Source organism: Sander lucioperca, chromosome 9, assembly GCF_008315115.2.
Source record: "Sander lucioperca isolate FBNREF2018 chromosome 9, SLUC_FBN_1.2, whole genome shotgun sequence".
NCBI lineage: Eukaryota > Metazoa > Chordata > Actinopteri > Perciformes > Percidae > Sander > Sander lucioperca.
In genome coordinates this window covers 21766477-21787208 of record NC_050181.1, presented here as the reverse complement: position 1 = coordinate 21787208, position 20732 = coordinate 21766477, and the positions used below count along the sequence as shown (strand labels likewise).

The 20732-nt window shown below is 41.0% G+C and overlaps 3 protein-coding genes and 1 long non-coding RNA gene across 4 annotated transcripts in view; all 4 read right to left on the bottom strand.

Annotated features, from left to right (window-relative positions):
• The window catches only part of LOC116052712 (tripartite motif-containing protein 16-like), a 30334-nt gene extending 28530 nt beyond the window's left edge, over positions 1 to 1804 (bottom strand). Inside the window, exon 1 of the mRNA XM_036005223.1 lies at positions 1686 to 1804. The gene's annotated coding sequence lies outside the window, so the exon portion shown is untranslated. The remainder of the gene's footprint in view (positions 1 to 1685) is intronic.
• Positions 1805 to 4800: 2996 nt separating this feature from the next.
• LOC116052710 (tripartite motif-containing protein 16-like) lies at positions 4801 to 12826 on the bottom strand. Its single transcript, XM_031303518.2, has 3 exons — positions 12738 to 12826; positions 12214 to 12297; positions 4801 to 6471 (listed from the first exon to the last, which is right to left on the bottom strand). Exons 2-3 carry the CDS (start codon positions 12214 to 12216, stop codon positions 4804 to 4806), a joined length of 1671 nt encoding a protein of 556 aa, XP_031159378.1. The 5' UTR covers positions 12217 to 12297; positions 12738 to 12826; the 3' UTR covers positions 4801 to 4803.
• A 3287-nt stretch (positions 12827 to 16113) lies between these two features.
• LOC118495865 overlaps positions 16114 to 20732 on the bottom strand; it is an 11141-nt gene continuing 6522 nt past the window's right edge. The window contains exon 2 of the long non-coding RNA XR_004898309.1: positions 16114 to 16225. This is a non-coding gene — a long non-coding RNA (uncharacterized LOC118495865). The remainder of the gene's footprint in view (positions 16226 to 20732) is intronic.
• On the bottom strand, positions 16548 to 18279 carry LOC116052711 (tripartite motif-containing protein 16-like). Its single transcript, XM_031303519.2, has one exon. It carries the CDS (start codon positions 18242 to 18244, stop codon positions 16577 to 16579), a length of 1668 nt encoding a protein of 555 aa, XP_031159379.1. The 5' UTR covers positions 18245 to 18279; the 3' UTR covers positions 16548 to 16576.

The following is a 20732-nucleotide window of genomic DNA, read 5'->3' as shown; positions in this document are numbered from 1 at the left end:
TTAAGTTGTAAAATTACTCCTTGGCTCCCCAGGTTTTGGTGATGGCTCTATATTTCTCTAACTCTTCTTCAAAGTCTGTTAACTTTTCCTTTACCGGTTCAAGAATACCTGACTGACAACAGGAAGTTATCAAACTAAACTGTCATATAAAAACTTAAATTGCTGTATAATAATCTTCTCACAAGTTTAAATGATGAAATCCTAGAATATGTGTGAAAAGTATCAGAGATAAGTACTCTGAACACAGGTGCATCACAAGGTGCCATTTCATCACCTTTGTAATTTTCTCTGTAAACCACTCAGTTTAAAATCCAACCCTGACTCTTTAACTTCCTACAGTGTGCTGACGATGTGGTACTGGTTGGCCTTCTGTGTGAAGGGACTCTGCAAAAGGTTGTACATATTTTAATAATGTCATTTCTCTGCAGCAGAGGTGTGAGGAGAGTGTGTATAATACATGAAGGTGAAACCAAAGAACACACAAGAAACTCCTGATAAACTTTAACTGTTGACCATCACTGGATCCCCCGTGTCAGGAGTTTAAAATATGTTGGAACTGGGATTGATGGCTGCCTTAACTTCACACATAGATCTGACTATATTTTAAAGGAAGCCACGCAGAGATTGTTTCTGCAATTTCAGTGGTTTGACACCATTTACCATGATGTGTGACACAATGCATGTTTATTATAAAACGTTCCTATCAGCCTAAAAACATGTTCTTAACTAAAACATGCAGACAGTAAGCTGAGGAGCTTTAACCTCCACTACATCTCTGGTTATCAGGATGAAGGCGCCCTCTTGTGTCCTGCATCAGTTTTTACATTTCACTTGTTAACCTGCTGGGATGTTCACTACAGGAAGCAGCATGTACTGCATATCCAAACTTTAAACATCAGTAAAGAGACATTTAAATAGACGTCATATTACACTGTGTCAGCTTGTTCACATCAGTCACACCCTGTAACACTGGTGCTGCATTCAAGTCTCATGGGAAACATGGGAGAGAAGAGTTTCAGCTCTCAGGTTGTAAATAGTATTTGGGAAGTCACCGGATCCTTCAGTAGATCCAGACAGATGGAACAAGAGAAGGTCTCCCGGTCCAGCTGAACTCCTTTCTGCACCATTTCTGTTCTCAGTGACAACGCTCGTCCTGAACCGCATGTGTTTCTGCAGTGAACGGGGCCTGTCAGCGCTCAGATTTTACCACGTTGGTTACAGCCACTGAAGGGAAGGAACAAGGAAATACAATATTATACTAGGAATGTTTGACTTTTTTCAACCTATTACACTAAAACTTTTTTCTACATACTATGACTTTTTGAATGATTTTTCAACATGCCATAGTGTTACGTCCCATTTAATGTACACAACACAACAATCAAGAATGAGTGACAGAGTCATTGTAAAATCTCAAATTCAAGTCTTATTCTCAACATGAAAAATGGTTCACAAAAGGTGTTGGAGGAGGGACCTAGAGGTCTACCAAAAAAATGAAATTCATCTAATAAAACTAGGCCTAGCTTACCTCTAGCTCTTTAAACACAAACACAAACTAAAGACCTTGCCTTCTTCTCTAAAAAAGTGCTTAACAAAACCACACACGGGTGGCACTAACTAGTAAACCTTGTGTATCTATACAAAGTTAACGTGTGTGCTAAAATGTACAGGGTACCCCAACTTACCTACGGTCCTCAACCTCCAACCACATACAAGTCTAAACACAAAACAACAGCCACAGGTCAACCAGCAGGGAGCTCAGCAATCAGAGAGCAGTGTGCAGAGAGACTTAACTCTTCTTCTTCTTCTTCTTCTTCTTCTTCTTCTTCTTCTTCTTCTTCTTCTGTTTTTTGAATGGCGGTTGGCAACCACCTTTTTGGAGCATTACCGCCACCATCTGGACTGGAGTGTGGCTCAAGAGGTCAACCTACACTTTCTTAAATCCTTTTTAACAACCCAGTTATCTTCAAAAAAGAAAACAAAAAATAAAAACAAATTTCACCTGATCCTTTTTGCAGTATAATCATGTAAATTTAATGTCATCTGATTTTCTCCCAGTTGTGAAATCAATCTTTGTCTGGCTTGATGGTACTTAGGACAATACATAATTACATGCTCTATGGTCTCTTGACTATCGCAATATTCACACATTCCATCAACATGCTTTTTCATTATAAATAATGTTCTATTTAATTCTGTATGGCCTAGCCTCATTCTGGACACCACATCTTCTTCTTACTTACTTCAGACTTAACTCGCCTCAGGGGAGCTCCTTTTATTGGCTGCCTTGAATGCTGATTGGTCAACTCCAAGCACAGGTGGAAAGCAATCACCTCAATCACCTGGAGAGAAACCAGAGTGAGGAAGAGAAAGAAAAACAAGAGGGAAGACACATGCAAACACACAGACATTGATATGACAGACATGCTATATATAGACTATAGCTTTTGACCTTTTGGTGGAATACTATACAATGACTTTTGTATTGTATTGTTATGTACCGTTTTACATTTCTGCTTCAAGATCTAAACTTTATTCAAATGTGAGGGACATCACTTTTGGAAGAAAATTTAAGAACAAGTGGCATCCATTGAACTCATATACATTCATATATTTTATTGTTATGCTGTACTAAGACTTTAATTCAACATACTTTACTATGACTTTTGTGTAAAATTTCTTTTACTTTTTACAACTTTTTTAAATACTATAGTCTGACTTTTTGTGACTAGGAGGACATGTTATTAATGGAGCTCAGGCAATGTCCAAGTAACGAAAAATGCTTCCAATACAGTGAGGTTTTTAATTTGACTGATATGTGTCAATATTCAATTAATCTCACAAAAGCTTTAACATTAAAACAACCCAAACACACTGTAGTAGAGCTGAACTTTAGTAACCAGAAACACGAGCTCATATTAGTGAGAATTAACCAGAACATTATTAAAAAACATGTCAAAGATCAGAGTTTACTGGACTCATAATAACGTCAGAGTACAGCTGAAATAAACAACAGCAAACTACATAAAAACAATCTGTTAGAACAACTTTCCAAAAAGAAAACATTGTTTTATTTTTCTTAAAAGATTAATTTTGAATTGCTTACAACAGTTTCACACAACTAACCAAGATGTATTAAACCCTGTATTTATATTATAAATATTATTGTATCAGAGAAAAAACATGTTTTTAAGTAAAACATGCAGACAAAGTGAGCTGAGGAGCTTTAACCTCCACTACATCCCTGGTTATCAGGATGAAGGCGCCCTCTTGTGTCCTGCATCAGTTTATACATTTCACTTGTTAACCTGCTGGGATGTTCACTGCAGGAAGACATGTCTAAACTTTTAACAACATCAGTAAAGAGACATTTAAATAGACGTCATATCAGTCACACCCCGTAACACTGGTGCTACATTCAAGTCTCATGGGAAACATGGGAGAGAAGAGTTAAGCTCTCAGGTTGTAAATAGTATTTTGGAATGTGAGATTTGAGGCTAAACGTTAATATTTCTCAGACTTCTTGGAGTTCTAATGAATCAGTGGTGGAAATACTTGTAACCAAAAATAAAGAATCAACCACACAATATCTGTTGTCTTATGAGTGTCAGGACTTTTAAGCCTGTGTAATAAATCATATTTATTGACTCAGTTCACAAAGAAAAGGTTGGTTGTAAAAAGCAACAAGTGATAGAAAACTCTGCTCATTTCTCTGTGACTAAGCTGTTTTAGTGAGAAAAGTAGAAAGGACCGAGACTGACTAACTCTAAACATGAACTCTGTACTTTCTGGTGTTTCAGGAGGAAAACTGCCTCAGTTATAATCTCATATCAGTTTCACATTTCTCTCACTCTCACACTCTCAGATATGTAAAAGACAATAATGAATAATCTCCTTAGTGATTATGATCACTATAAACAAATAAATGTGATTATAGCATTCTTTACAAAGAGAACAAAGTATAGAGGATAAAGGAGATCTGGTACTTTCTCTCTTCAGACCCATGATGTGGAAGAGAAACAACAACATACAAATACATCGATACAAATATTCATCAAACATTTAGAGAGCAGAGAAGTTTTCATTCTCAGTTCAGGTCAACAAACATCATCATGAGCAGTGATAGCCTCCGTGGCTAAACAGACACAGGAAGGAGCCACCTAAAGAAACTCAAACATTTACACAACGAATGACAAGATGTCAAAGGACATCCCATAATGTTTGACTGACAGCTGATCTTTATGCAGTGAAGAAATGCCACAACAATCTAGACTGGCTAAACCCCGCCCACTCTGCCAGCGATTTGATTTCTCCCTGCAGCTCAGTCTGGAAACCTGTACATTTATCTATCCTGCTTCCGTTCACAATTTTGCAGGAACCAATCACAAACTGGCTTATCCACCTGGCGCGCTATTGCTGGGTTTACCACGATGACGATAGAGAAGCGACCAAGCAGCTTTTTGTTTGCATTCAACAAGCCGGCCACCGAACGAAGCGCAGCATGGCAGAAACCCGTTGATGCTGCTGTTGCTGCTACGTCACATGGATCGTTGGTCTGATTGGTTGAAGGACTATCCAATTGCGTACAGAGTCATTTGAACTATGCCCGTTGGTCACGCCTCTTGTGCAGAGAAAATACAGAGCAGACTCCCCAGACTAATGTTCTTAAATCTTAAAAGATTGAGCTTGGTCTGGTGAGAGTCAGACTAACAACAATCAACTCTCAGCAACAAACATTGAGACAAAATAAGTTGAAGAGTTAAAAAACAGACTTTACCCCCAAAATGACTATTATCTGACTATCTATTTCAGTTTACAAAACTCAGCAGTGCCTCCAGGAGAATAATAAAGCTGTAGTCCAGCATAGAGCGGCTGAGTGAATGTGGTCTGGACTCTGTGGAGGACAGTCATGGTTTCAGAGACTCTGTAGAAGGACAGAATACCTGCACTGTGATCCAGGTACACTCCTACCCTGGAGGACACAGGACCTGAGATGAGAGTTTGGACATTGTTGTACCATAATGAATAACAATTTTTTTCGCAACGTAATGCCCATGATTTGTCATTTAATCCAAATACACATTCATACCAGCTCCCTGCTCTGCTGATATTCTTGTATGCGACTGCTACACGAATTCCTACTCCTCTCCTCTCCACCTCCCAGTAACAACGTCCAGTCAGACTCTCTCTACTCAGGACCTGAGAACATCCAGTGAATCTGTCTGGGTGACTAGAATATGACTGTTGTTGTCTCATTCTTGTTGCTTTTCTGTTCCCCTCAGATAATAATAGATGTGTGTATGCTGTGTTTGGGTCCAATGTGATTTCACGTGAATATTTTAGGAAGTCAGCTCTGGTCTTGGGCTCTGGTTGTGGCAGTGAAACATCCACTTCAGTCCCAGTGAGTGAGACTTTTGTCCACTCCTCTCTCAGGACGTCCTGTAGTTTATCTCTGACTTCCAACACGGCCGCTGTCACGTCCTCCAAGTAGCTCAGAGGACAGATATCGATGCTGGATGTAGATTGGCTGAGTGGTGACAGTGAGGGGTAGTTGTGTAGAAACTGGTTGTGATCCTCTGTGTGTGAGAGCTTCTTCAGCTCAGCGTCCTTCCTCTTCAGCTCAGTGATCTCCTGCTCCAGCTTCTCCTGAAGCTCTTTGACTCGACTCACTTCACTTTTCTGCTGGGATCTGACCTGCTGCTTCACATCAGAGCTTCTTTTCTCCAGGAGACGGATCAGCTCAGTGAAGATCTTCTCACTGTCCTCCACTGCTTTATCAGCAGAGAGATTTATGGCCTCCACCTGCTGTTGAAGCAGCTTCACATCTTTCTCTCTGTCCTGGATTCTCTGCTGGATGTTTTGTCGGCTCTCCTTGAGCTTTTTCTGCCTCTCAGTCCTTTCTGCTGCAGCTGAGACTGTGTCGTGGCCTTTATGTTCATCCATTAAGCAGAGATAACAGATAAGCTGCTGATCAGTACGGCAGAACATCTTCATCACCTCATCATGACAGGAGCAGACGTTCTCCTGGAGCTTCTTGGAGGGCTCCACCAGCTTGTGTTTCTTTAGTTGAGGAACATCATAATGAGGCTGGAGGTGTTGATCACAGTAAGACATCAGACACATCAAACAGGACTTGTGTGCTTTGAGTTTTCTCCCAGTGCAGAAATCACAGGCCACATCTTCAGCTCCAGCATAGCAGTTATCAGCAGGAGCAGCTTGGAGTCCAGTCTTCTTCAGCTCCTCCACTAAATCTGCTAACATGGTGTTTTTCAATAGGACAGGCCTCGGTGTGAACGTCTGCCTGCACTGAGGACAGCTGTAGATGTTCTTATAATCCTCTTCATCCCAGTGGCTTTTAATACAGTTCATGCAGTAGTTGTGTCCACAGGAAGTAGTCACCGGATCCTTCAGTAGATCCAGACAGATGGAACAAGAGAAGGTTTCCCGGTCCAGCTGAACTCCTTTCTGCGCCATTTCTGTTCACAGTGACAAATGCCCATCTGAGTCTTACTTCCTGATATGTGAAACTAGTCTGAGCTCTTATCTGAACAGCAACTCATTCTGCAGTGAACGGGGCCTGTCAGCTCTTAGATTTCACCACGTTGGTTACACCCACTGAAGGGAAAGAACATTGAAATACAGACAGAGCGGAGCTTGTTGTGTTTGAGAGCGGGAGGAGAAGGGAGGGCTTATCAAGCTTCTGTTCATTCCAGGAAGAGGATTGCTATGGGAGAGATGTGTGTGTGTGTGTGTGTGTGTCTGTGTGTGACCACTTGTTTACAGTAGAGCTCATTTCCCAATTAAAACCTCTTGTTATAATCAGAACTTTTGAAAACGACTCCACAGTTTTCAGAATTACTGAGTTGTCCTGTAATTCATCATAATCAAACCCTTTGTTGATTACAATAATTTGAATACACTAAACCAGGGCTGTAGTACTCAAGTCCGGTATTGGACTTGAGTCTGGACTCGAGACGGTTTTTAGTGTGATCCGCTCATCGTGGCTTAATCGGTTGCACGTTTGCCGAGCAAGGATGAGAAGATGAAGCTATGTCAAGCCAGGTGTACATAATTGGGATATGTGCACATTCACGGCTTTCTTAATAAATCTCCATGGTTACTTGGCTGGTTTAATTCAACCTGCTTTTGTGCAACCAAATCTAAATCAAAGCTAAATTCATCCAGGATAACTTGAATATCCCGGCTTAATCCCTTATCCTGGTTTTGTGCAACAGGCCCCAGGTGTCTTTATTATGTTTATAATAATATTGGAGGGAAAGTGAAACACTGGCCACCTGATAACCAATCACACAATAATGGTCACTTCTTTTCTACACTACATCTGGAGTGACGCTATATTGTCATTTAGTTGCTCAAATGCTCAGTACTAGTACCTAGCAGTGGTAATAGTAGTGGATTGGTGTTTGTATCAGTTCTGACACTGCTATTATGAGGTATCACCATATGAAGCCAGAAGCTACATCCCAAAACAGGCAGCCCTGCTATACATGCATGCTATGATTTTTACTCATATATCGTACTGCATGACAGCATGGGCACAAGCTGCTCCCACTGCAACCAAATGCATAGGTTCCGTATATAACAGAGCTATAAAAATCATGGATAAAAAACCAACACGTTACCATCATTGTACCATCATTAAGAAATATAATTTAATGAATTTTGAGAGCTTTAGCAATTTTTGCTTCCTTAAATTAATTCATAAGTGAATTAGCACCTAAGCCACTAAGTTCATTTGTTGAGAGACTGAGCAGCACCAGAGTCACTAGAAGTTCCTCAAATCATGACTGCAAAATACCGTACTGCAGGACCAGCTTAGGTCAGACGACCTTCTCTGTGAAGAGCTCTAAACTTTGAAACTCATTACCATCTGACATCAAGACTGTAACTGACTTTAGAGTGTTTACCTTCAGGCTCAAAAACAAACCAAAAGTGTACTCATTTTTAATTATTGTAAGTAGGTCAGATTTGTATTTGATATGCATGTTTTTATACTATGTTTATTATTCTATTTATTAGGACTGGAGTTGTTTATATATCATGTTTTGATTTTTTGAATTGAAATAGTTAAGTATGTAAATTTTATTTTGTATAAAAGCCCAACCAGGGACTGGAGTTGAAAATTAGCATTTGCTATAAACTTTTTATGCAGCTCTTCAATGACAAGCTTTGTTTTTGTCACTATGTCTGTTTGCATTGTCCCTGTCAAATAAATAAATGAAATGAAATGAAATATGCCATTCTGTTTTCTTTAGATTAGATTATATGATATCAAGGGGAATGGCTATACTTACAAATCCTGGTTGTTGTGACACTGCTTTTGCTTTTAGATCAACAAATAATAACGATAATGATTGTTTTGATACTGTCATGCATAAGACTTTATCTGTCCTGGACTCGGTCTTGACTCGGACTCGAACCTCTTTGGACTCGGTCTTGACTTGGTCTCGACTAGTCCTGGTCTTGGACTTGACAATGGTGGTCTTGACTACAGCCCTGCACTAAACAGTACATGAGTCACTGCTGCAAAGGTAATGAAACTCCAATATTGTTGTAAAATATAATGAAGTGATATTATTTGATAGAAGTCTCAGAAGTAATATTTCTATAAGAAAGCTACAACTTATCTCTTCACTTTAGCCTTTAACTAGCTGACTTTTATGAAACTCTGCTTCACACTTGTGCACTGCTGCACTTCTTTGAAAATATTGTATTTTACTTAACTTTATGCATTCTATAAAGTGCTTTACAAATCATGTAACGCTTAAGTGTGTTGTTAAAGCAGCCATATTATGCTCATTTTCAGGTTCATAATTGTATTTTAAGGTTGTACCAGAATAGGTTTACATGGTTTAATTTTCTAAAAACACCATATTTTAGTTGTACTGCACCGCTCTCTCCCAATGCTGCAGATCCTCTTTTCAGCTGGTCTCTGTTTTAGCTACAGAGTGAGACCTCTTTCCTTCTTCTTCTTCCTGTACTATCTTTGATTGCACTCGCACATGCCCAGTAGCTCAGATGTAGGTCATGTCAGCTAGCTAGCTCCATAGACAGTAAAAGAAAGGCTGTTTCTACAACTTCAGTCAGTTACAAGGCAGGATTAGCTGGGAGACTTCTAAATGAGGGCGCACATGGAAGTAGTTCTTTTGTAGATTATGGTGAACTTGTGTGTGTTGTAGCAGTGCTTTGCTATTGAGAACGAGTTAGCATTAGCGTTAGCATGCTAACGCTACGAGCTAATGGTTGCGGTTAGCCAGCTCGTTTTGGCTTGTGACGTCACAAGCCGTGCCGATTTTGACCAGCTCACCCAGAGACTGAAGGCAGGACACATTCAGAAACCGTATCTCACTCTAAACACCATGGATGGATTTTTTTCAAAGTTTGTATGTGTGTGGAAGCACCAGAGACACAAAATAACACCCCAAATCCCAGAAAAGGTGTTTATTTCATAATATGGGCACTTTAAAGGAGAATTCCGGTCGATTCCAACCAGTAGCTCTGTTGTTTGTAAATTAGGAGTACTGTCAGTAGCGAGAAAAACGAAACCAATCGGTGCTGCCTACACCGTGTTATCCTCCTGCTAGCGTTAGCACCCAACAGGCTTAAACAGGGCAAGTTTTAAACGTGTTTTTAGCCTCTAAACATGCTCGAAATGCCATTACAAGTGCTTAGCCATGTGCAGTTATTCCTTCCAAGGGAACACAGCAAATTTGACTGCAGTAGATGTGACAGAAAGCCATAAAAGTTGTGTTAATCCATACCTCTGTTTAATTCCTGGAAGCACCAGAGACACAACATAACACCCCAAATCCCAGAAAAGGTGTTTATTTCATAATATGGGCACTTTAAATGTTGGCATGTGTGGTCGGCCACTAGATTTGAGAAAACAAGACTGGTGTGTTTGTTAAACCCCACATTATTACCGAGAGGGTGGTTATCTCCGTGGCAACTTTAAGTTGTGCCCGACAAAGACCCACAGGGAGGTTACACCCAGGGTAGACGTTCTGAGGTAGCTTGTAAATAAAGACCTGTGGTGAGTCTGTGAAAAGTACCTCTGGAAAAGTAGGTTCTGTTTGTTCAACAATCACCGCTCTGGTTTGGTTGAAATAACCCCTTAATTCACCAATTTACATGTGGAAATATTCTGGCTTGCATACGCTATAAGTATTGATTAAAAACTTTACTTTGTGGTGTTTCATGAGAGAAACTGCCTCGGTTATACTCTCATATCAGTTTAATTTATTCCCCATCAGCTTTGTATGAAACCCTTTAATGAAGACAAGATGAAAATACTTTGTTCATGTTAGTTTATTCCAACCTGGTCTCACAGATTTCCGTGAAATGAACACGGCCCCTTAACTCAAAATCTGTGGCAGTTTTACAGAATCGCCGAAAATTCCATGATGGGCCCACGGAAGAATGCCGTGAAATGAACACGGCCCCTTAAGTTAAGGAAAAGGTCGTAGTTGTTGCAATCAGCAGGGGAAAAAGGACCCAAACGCAGAGAGAGGCAGGCAGGCAGGAGATGGCTTGAGTTCAGGGATTTATTGATAACAAAAAGGCAGCTCAGAGGCTGGAAAAACCATACGAAGAAACTCAGAGAAAGATACAAAAGCAACAGGAAAAACACAGGCTGACGGCAACACGGGCAGGAAACAAAAGGAGCAAACTTACAGGGACAGGACACAATGGAATACAAAACGATCTGACAAGAGACAAAGGGAACACAGGGGTTAAATACATGAGGTAATGAACAAATGAGGGACAGGTGACACGACAGGTGAAACACATCAGGGCGGGGCAGGACAATCAACAAAGGCGGGAACACAAAAAGTAAAACTAGACATGACAGGACAGAAAACAGACTATCAAAATAAAACAGGAAACAGGAACCACTGACAAACACCTGAAATCAACTAAACACAGAAACTTGACAACACAGAACACAGGAATTAACCAAAAAATACACAATAAACCAGGAGATAACTAAACAGAAATATACAGAATATACAAACACAGGGAACATGCACAAATAAACAATAAAGGCAACAGAAATGAACAAACTGGTAACAGAAATATCCCTAAACCGTAACAGTAGTGGGACAACGGGACGGTTGGTTAAGGAAAACAACAATGGACGGTTGAGTTTAGGAAAACAATAATGGAACATGGGACAACAACGGGACGGCTGAGTTTAGGAAAAGAAGAACGGGACGGTTGCATTTATTTAATCCCGGTCTCCTGGGTGAAAGTCCTGTGTTTGACCCATCCACCACCCCAACAAACCTCCTTACGCGGATTTTCGGGCTTTCATACTACTCGCTACCATAGTTGCTCTTAATGCTACGTCATCTTCTCATTGACTTTAGTTTGGCATTGTTTTCCGTGGTGGCCACACAGATTTTTCACTCATTCCGTGTCACCACCACGTAATGCGCTATTAAAGATTTGTGATCATTTCACCAAATTCAGTGAGACCAGGCTGTTTATTCATCATGTAAACCTTCAGTTTGTTCACACATCCCATCAGTAAAGTCTGTTCTATAATATGTATGTACAGATTTTTCTCCATCCACACAATCAGTTTGTTTGACTCTCAGATATGTAAAAGAGAATAATGAATAATCTCCTTATTGATTATGATCAGGATAAACAGATATATGTGATTATAGATTTCTTTACAAAGAGAACAAAGTATAGAGGATAAAGGAGATCTGGTACTTTCTCTCTTCAGACCCATGATGTGGAAGAGAAACAACAACCTACAAATACATCGATACAAATATTCATCAAACATTTAGAGAGCAGAGAAGTTTTCATTCTCAGTTCAGACATCAGACACATCAAACAGGACTTGATGGCTTTCAGTTTTCTCCCAGTGCAGAAATCACAGGCCACATCTTCAGCTCCAGCATAGCAGTGATCAGCAGGAGCAGCTTGGAGTCCAGTCTTCTTCAGCTCCTCCACTAAATCTGCTAACATGGTGTTTTTCAGCAGGACAGGCCTCGGTCTGAACGTCTGCCTGCACTGAGGACAGCTGTAGATGTTCTTATGATCCTCTCCATCCCAGTGGGTTTTAATACAGTTCATGCAGTAGTTGTGTCCACAGGAAGTAGTCACAGGATCCTTCAGTAGATCCAGACAGATGGAACAAGAGAAGGTTTCCCAGTCCAGCTGAACTCCTTTCTGCACCATTTCTGTTCTCAGTGACAACGCCCGTTCTGAACAGCATGTGCTTCTGTCAGCTCTCAGATTTTACCACGTTGGTTACAGCTACTGAAGGGAAGGAACAAGGAAATACAATATTATACTATGAATGTTTGACTTTTTTCAACATACAATACTAAGACTTTTGACATACTAAGACTTTTTTCGACATGACTTTTTGAATGATTTATGACATTTAATGGACACATCAACACGACAATCAAGAATGAGTGACAGAGTCATTGTAAAATCTCAAATTCAAGTCTTATTCTCAACATGAAAAATGGTTCACAAAAGGTGTTGGAGGAGGGACCTAGAGGTCTACCAAAAACAAAAACAAAACTAGGCCTAGCTTACCTCTAGCTCTTTAAACACAAACTAAAGACCTTGCCTTCTTCTCTAAAAAAGTCCTTAACAAAACAACACAAGGGGTGGCACCAACCAGTAAACCTTGTGTATCTATACAAAGTTAACATGTGTGTTAAAATGTACAGGGTACCTCAACTTACCTACGGTGCTCAACCTCCAACAAGTCTAAACACAAAACAACAGCCACAGGTCAACAAGCAGGGAGATCAGCAATCAGAGAGCAGTGTGCAGAGAGACTTAACTCTCCTCAGGGGAGCTCCTTTTATTGGCTGTCTTGAATGCTGATTGGTCAACTCAAGCACAGGTGGAAAGCAATCATCTCAATCACCTGAGGCCTGTACTACGAATCAAGATCAACATGTCCTGGATTTCTTTCAGTTATCCGGCTTCACCTAACCTAACAACCGTGGTCCCGCATAACCTGTATCACGACGCTGGTTATCAACTAGTTCAATCAACCCAGGGTTTCCCAATCCAGCGGCGCGCGCGTTCACATAAAAGAGGCGGTGTTTGCGCACCACGACCAATCGCAAACATCTACCAGAGCTGCATATTTTACATAAGAAGAGCAAACTATAATTCTACATAAATATGAAGAACACAGACACGGTTTTACAGGCAAAACGCAGGAAAGAAAGCTGGCAGAAAAGCCGACGCTGTTATGCGTAAATCACAACGTTTAGCTTATCAATATCCAGTGGTGTAGTCTACGTGATAGTAAGCTCCAGGATTTCCATATACTCACTTAAAAATGCCCAATGACACGTAACAACATACTTTCCATTATATGTTTGATATATTTTGAATTGTCATCTGTGCTTTTTTCTTCACATAGGCTCAATGGAGGTATTTCACCATAAATTGGTGCATAAAAGTGTATCGGAATGCAGGAAATGAAGTCGTTGATGCTTCAAACTTCCCTGGGGGAGGACACCCAGACCCCCCACTATGATATGCCCCCCTCCTCCCCCAAAGGCAGATTCTGGCCAATATACAGTACAGTACACCCACTACAATACATTAGACTAAACTGGTCACTTCCCCATCAGTCAGGCACAAGATCTGACCATAATTACACTTTTGCTTTCCATAAACTGTCGTTGCTTTAGGCTTTTATTTCAGTTCAACCCCAGCAGTGGTACGCGATTGTGAGAGAAAATAAAAAAAAACAAACATAAAAACATAATTTAAACCGATGTGCGCATTGGCAACACACGGCTAAAGAAGCCAACAAATAGCCTATATGTAAATCCCTCCGCTGAAAATCTATCTTTCATAAAGATACCCATCAGGGAATGTTAACGGGGTTGTCGGTCTCTAAATGTTTTAACTTTTATGAGCGCACATCTCTCTCTCCACCGAGCTCCAGCTGATCTTCTAAGAACGGTGACGCCGTTATCAGTCGAGTATTGATTGGTCAGTGGGCGGTGCTTTTATACCGGTTGATCTCTGATCTCCAACTTAACCTGCTCCCGACCAGGTTAGGCGTTCAGCATAAGTTACCACGGCGATTGAATCCGAACACAAGTGATCCAAATTTACCAATCGCCGTGGTAACTTATGCTGAACGCCTAACCTGGTCGGGAGCAGGTTATGTTGGAGATTAGAGATCAACCGGTGTAAAAGCACCGCCCACTGACCAATCAATACTCGACTGATAACGGCGTCACCGTTCTTAGAAGATCAGCTGGAGCTCGGTTCGCGGAGAGAGAGAGAGAGATGCGCTCATAAAAGTTAAAACATTTAGAGACCGACACCCCGTTAACATTCCCTGATGGGTATTTTTATGAAAGATATAGATTTTCAGCGGAGGGAATTACTTATAGGCTATTTGTTGCCTTCTTTAGCCGTGTGTTGCCAATGCGCACATCGGTTTAAATTATGTTTTTATGTTTTTTTTAATTTTCTCTCACGATCGCGCACCACTGCTGGGGTTGCAACTGAAATAAAAGCCTAAACTGATGGGGAAGTGACCAGTTTAGTCTAATGTATTGTAGTGGGTGTACTGTACTGTATATTGGCCAGAATCTGCCTTTGGGGGAGGAGGGGGGCATATCATAGTGGGGGGTCTGGGTGTCCTCCCCCAGAGAAGTTTTAAGCATCAACGACTTCATTTCCTGCATTCAGATACACTTTTATGCCAATTTATGGTGAAATACCTCCAGTGAGCCTATGTGAAGAAAAAAGCACAGATGACAATTCAAAATATATCAAACATATAATGGAAAGTATGTTGTTACGTGTCATTGGGCATTTTTAAGTGAGTATATGGAAATCCTGGAGCTTACTATCACGTAGACTACACCACTGGATATTGATAAGCTAAACGTTGTGATTTACGCATAACAGCGTCGGCTTTTTTGCCAGCTTTCTTTCCTGCGTTTTGCCTGTTAAACCGTGTCTGTGTTCTTCATATTTATGTAGAATTATATTTTGTTCTTCTTGTTTAAAATATGCAGCTCTGGTAGATGTTTGCGATTGGTCGTGGTGCGCAAACACCACCTCTTTTATGTGAACGCGCACGTCTCTAGATTGGAAAAACCTGGGTTGACTGAACTAGTTGATAACCAGCGTCGTGATACAGGTTATGCGGGACCGCGGTTGTTAGGTTAGGTGAAGCCGGATCACTGAAAGAAATCCAGGACATGTTGATCTTGATTCGTAGTACAGGCCTCAGATCTCGCTTCGTAGTACAGGCCTCTGGAGAGAAACCAGAGTGAGGAAGAGAAAGAAAAACAAGAGGGAAGACACATGCAAACACACAGACGTTGACATGACAGACATGCTATACTATAGCTTTTTGACTTTTTGGTGGAATACTATACAATGACTTTTGTATTGTATTGTTATGTACCGTTTTACATTTCTGCTTCAAGATCTAAACTTTATTCAAATGTGAGGGACATCACTTTTGGAAGAAAAATGTAAGAACAAGTGGCATCCATTGAACTCATATACATTCATATATTTTATTGTTATGCTAGGACTTTAATTCAACATACTTTACTATGACTTTTGTGTAAAATTTATTTTACTTTTTACAACTTTTCTAAATACTATAGTCTGACTTTTTGTGAGTTATTTTATGAGTGTCAGGACTTTTAAGTCTGTGTTATCAATCCTGTTTATTTACTTAGTTCACAAAGAAAAGGTTGGTTGTAAAAAGCAACAAGTGATAGAAAACTCTGCTCATTTCTCTGTGACTAAGCGGTTTTAGTGAGAAAAGAAGAGAGGACCGAGACTGACTGACTCTAAACATGAACTCTGTACTTTGTAGTGTTTGAGGAGGAAAACTGCCTCAGTTATAATCTCATATCAGTTTCACATTTTCTCCATCAGCTTTGTATGAAACCCTGGAATCAAGACAAGAAGAAAATACTGTGTTCATGTTAGTTTATTTATCATGTAAACCTTCAGTTTGTTCACACATCCCATCAGTAAAGTCTGTTCTATAATATGTATGTACAGATTTTTCTCCATCCACACAATCAGTTTGTTTGACTCTCAGATATGTAAAAGAGAATAATGAATAATCTCCTTATTGATTATGATCAGGATAAACAGATACATGTGATCATAGATTTCTTTACAAAGAGAACAAAGTATAGAGGATAAAGGAGATCTGGTACTTTCTCTCTTCAGACCCATGATGTGAAAGAGGAAACAACAACATACAAATACATCGATACAAATATTCAAACATTTAGAGAGCAGAGAAGTTTTCATTCTCAGTTCAGGTCAACAAACATCATCATGAGCAGTGATAGCCTCCGTAGCTAAACAGACAGGAAGGAGTCACCTAAAGAAACAAACATTTACACAACAAGTAATGACAAAATGTCAAAGGACATCTCATAATGTTTGACTGACAGCTGATCTTTATGCAGTGAAGAAATGTCACAATAATCTCAGCAACAAACATGGAGACACAATAAGTTGAAGAGTTTAAACACAGAGATTAACCCTAAATGACTTCTGTCTATTTCAGTTTACACAACTCAGCAGAGGCTCCATAACAACTAAGCCGCAGTCCAGCATAGAGCGGCTGAGTGAATGTGGTCTGGACTCTGTGGAGGAGAGTCATGGTTTCAGAGACTCTGTAGAAGGACAGAATACCTGCACTGTGATCAAGGTACACTCCTACTCTGGAGGACTCAGGACCTGAGATGAGAGTTTGGACGTTGTTGTACCAAAATGAATAACTATTTTTTTCGTAACGTAACGCCCATGATTTGTCATTTAATCCAAATACACATTGAAACCAACCCCATGCTCTGCTGATATTCTTGTATGCAACTGCTATGTTTACTCCGTCCCCATTGAACATCACCTCCCAGTAACAGCGTCCAGTCAGACTCTCTCTACTCAGGACCTGATATGGTTCAGTGAATCTGTCTGGGTGACTAGAATAAGACTGTTTTTTTCTCAAACTTGTTGCTTTCCTGTTCCCCTCAGATAATGACAGATGTGTGTTTGTTGTGTTTGGATCCAGTGTTATGTCACATGAATATTTTAAGAAGTCAGCTCTGGTCTTGGGTTCTGGTTGTGGCAGTAAAACGTCCACTTGAGTCCCTGTCAGTGAGACGTTTGTCCACTTCTCTCTCAGAACGTCCTGTAGTTTATCTCTGACTTCTGACACGGCCGATGTCACGTCCTCAAAGCAGCTCAGAGGACGGATATGGATGCTGGATGTAGATTGGCTGAGTGCTGACAGTGAGGGGTAGTTGTGTAGAAACTGGTTGTGATCCTCTGTGTGTGAGAGCTTCTTCAGCTCAGCGTCTTTCCTCTTCAGCTCAGTGATCTCCTGCTCCAGCTTCTCCTGAAGCTCTTTGACTCGACTCACTTCACTTTTCTGCTGTGATCTGACCTGCTGCTTCACATCAGAGCTTCTTTTCTCCAGGAGACGGATCAGCTCAGTGAAGATCTTCTCACTGTCCTCCACTGCTTTATCAGCAGAGAGATTGATGGCCTCCGCCTGCTGTTGAAGTAGCTGCACATCTTTCTCTCTGTCCTGGATTCTCTGCTGGATGTTTAGTCGACTCCCCTCGAGCTTTTTCTGCCTCTCAGTCCTTTCTGCTGCAGCTGAGACTGTGTCGTGGCCTTTATGTTCCTCCATTAAGCAGAGATAACAGATAAGCTGCTGATCAGTACGGCAGAAAATCTTCATCACCTCATCATGACGAGAGCAGATGTTCTCCTGGAGCTTCTTGGAGGGCTCCACCAGCTTGTGTTTCTTTAATTGAGGAACCTCATAATGAGGCTGGAGGTGTTGATCACAGTAAGAGACCAGGCACATCAAACAGGACTTGATGGCTTTCAGTTTTCTCCCAGTGCAGAAATCACAGGCCACATCTTCAGCTCCAGAATAGCAGTGATCAGCAGGAGCAGCTTGGAGTCCAGTCTTCTTCAGCTCCTCCAATAAATCAGCCAACAAGTTGTTTTTCAGCAGGACAGGCCTTGGCGTGAACGTCTGCCTGCACTGAGGACAGCTGTGGCTGGTCTTATGATCCTCTCCATCCCAGTGGCTTTTAATACAGTTCATGCAGTAGTTGTGTCCACAGGGAGTAGTCACTGGATCCTTCAGTAGATCCAGACAGATGGAACAAGAGAAGGTCTCTTGGTCCAGCTGAACTCCTTTCTGCGCCATTTCACCTCTCAGCAACAACTGTCTGACTGCGACTGATCTGTGACTGCCTTATCAAGTCCTTCAGGTCCAAGGTTCAGCTTTACTGATGTTACACAACACAGGGAGCGATTATAAAGCTTTAGTACCATCCAGGAAGAGGAGCTGCATTTAGAGTTTGGAATTTGATCATCAGTTAAAACCTGCTCCACATCTGAAAACATGAAGTCTTAAGTTGTAAAATTACTCCTTGGCTCTCCAGGTTTTGGTGATGGCTCTATATTTCTCTAACTCTTCTTCAAAGAATTCTCCTTTTACTTTTCCTTTACTGGTTGAAAAATACCTGACCGACAACAGGAAGTTATCAAACTAAATTGTCATAAAAAAGCTTAAATTGCTGTAAAATAATCTTCTCACAAGTTTAAATGATGAAATTTAGTGACAGCGTCTGACTGCAAGTTTTCTGTGACTGCCTCATTAAGTCCTTCAGGTCCAAGGTTCAGCTTTATTGTCATTATACAACACAGGGAGGGATTATAGAGCTTTAGTTCATTATGGTAAAAGGAGCAGTACTTTGAGTTTGAACATTGTTTCCTTATTTAACATGATGCCATAGTTGAAATCTGCTCCACATCTGAAAACATGAAGTTTTTAGTTGTAAAATATTGAATGACCTCCCAGGTTTTTGGTAATGGTTCCATAATTCTCTGAGTCTTCCTCAAAGTTTTTTTTAGTTTTCTTCTACTTCTACAAAAACAGCTGTCATAAAATATGTAAATTGCTGTATAATAATCTTCTCACGTTTCGATTGTAAAATGCGAGATAAGGACTCTGAACACATGTTCATCACAAGATGCCATTTTATTACCATTGTTAGTTTAAAATTCAACACAGACTCTTCTAGAAACTTCCTACAGTGTGCTGACGATGTGGTACTGGTTGGCCTTCTGTGTGAGGAGGACTCTGCAAAAGGTTGCACATATTTTAATCATGTCATTACTCTGCAGGAGAGGTGTGACGAGGGTGTGTTTAGTACATGAAGGTGAAATCTTCATCATCAACACACAGGAATCTAGGGATGCACTGAATCCAGATTTTTGGGGTTTGGCCGAATACCGAATCCACTGGTTAAGATTCTGCCGAATCTGAAACTGAATTCCGAATCCTCGTCCCATCCTCAGTCCATGGACACAGTAAACTCATTAATGAAGTAAACAGTGACTGTCCTTCCTTTGCCGTACCTGAAGTTGCTGCATTCTGGCTGCTGTCTGTAGATTCCTTCATCACAACTCGTATTCTTCCAGATGTTTGATACCAGATGTTGTAACAGCGGTGATGTTGTGTATTTTTTAGGGTCCTTGTGTCGTGGTTGGGGTTTTTGTTTCCAGTTTTCTAGTTCTTGTGTGTTTTTCTGTTGGTCCTGCTCCCTGTAGCTAAGTTTCCATCCACTTGTCAATCGAATTATCTGAAGTTCGGTAAAAAAACTCGCGCTAATAAAGCTGGAGAAAGTGTGTTTCCAGCAGCTTTAAAGCGAATAAAAACCTGTTGCGTAATGACGTCACATGCTGTTTTGCGATCAAATTGGTATATCGAATTGATTTGAGACATTTTAAGGTGTTTCCGTTCATTTTCGCACTGAATCAACAACATTCAAGCTAACTTTTGCGAACAAAGTTTTGCTAGACAAAATGGATCGTACCATCTACCAACAAATGATCAATACTGCACAAGTTGTAATAGTGCTTATGTGCCAGCTGATAGCGACATATCACGCTATAATAAGAAAACAACAACGCTATCAACACGTTGCTATGGTGATGCAGATGCAGATGCACGTAAATGCCCGACGACAACGGCGGCGGCCTGTGGTGTGGGAACGACAGCGCTCCAAACAGTTCTGGGAGATCGTGGTTCAGAGACACTTCACGGAAACCCTTTGGTTGGAGCATTTTCGGATGACCAAGACAACATTTGTTCAACATCTGTTGTGTAATTTTTTTGGCCCGTCCCTTTCCCCAGATGCCGCAAGCTATCGCCCTCCGGTTCCAACCGAGAAGCGTATCGCCATTGCGCTCTACAAACTGGCTCCATGCGCAGAGTACAGAGTGGTAGGAGAAACGTTTGGAGTCAGCAAAACCACCGTGCACCGGTGTGTTTACGCCGTGTGCAACGCCATACGAACAAGGATGATGCGAAGGTATATATACCTACCTGGAGTGGATGAGGCGCATGATATCTCGCTGCGTAACTCCAGAGGGCACCTTATGCCACAGGTGTATGGCCAATAGACGGGACTCACGTCACGACTCACGATCCCCTGCTGAAGGCTACAGGGATGTAGTCAATAGAAAGGGCTGGCCATCAATCGTTCTACAGGCTGTGGTAGACGATCGCTGCATCATAAGGGACATTTGTGTCGGCACTCCCGGTAGTGCGTCTCCTTGTTCGTCCACTTCCATCTGTCTTTGTTGACGCCCGCCATGTGTGCAAACAGAGCGGAAATACTGGGCGG

What these genes read in the sequence shown, in the direction of transcription:
- LOC116052711 (XM_031303519.2), bottom strand. Translation starts at nt 18,244, where the DNA reads ATGGCGCAGAAAGGAGTTCAGCTGGACCAAGAGACCTTCTCTTGTTCC.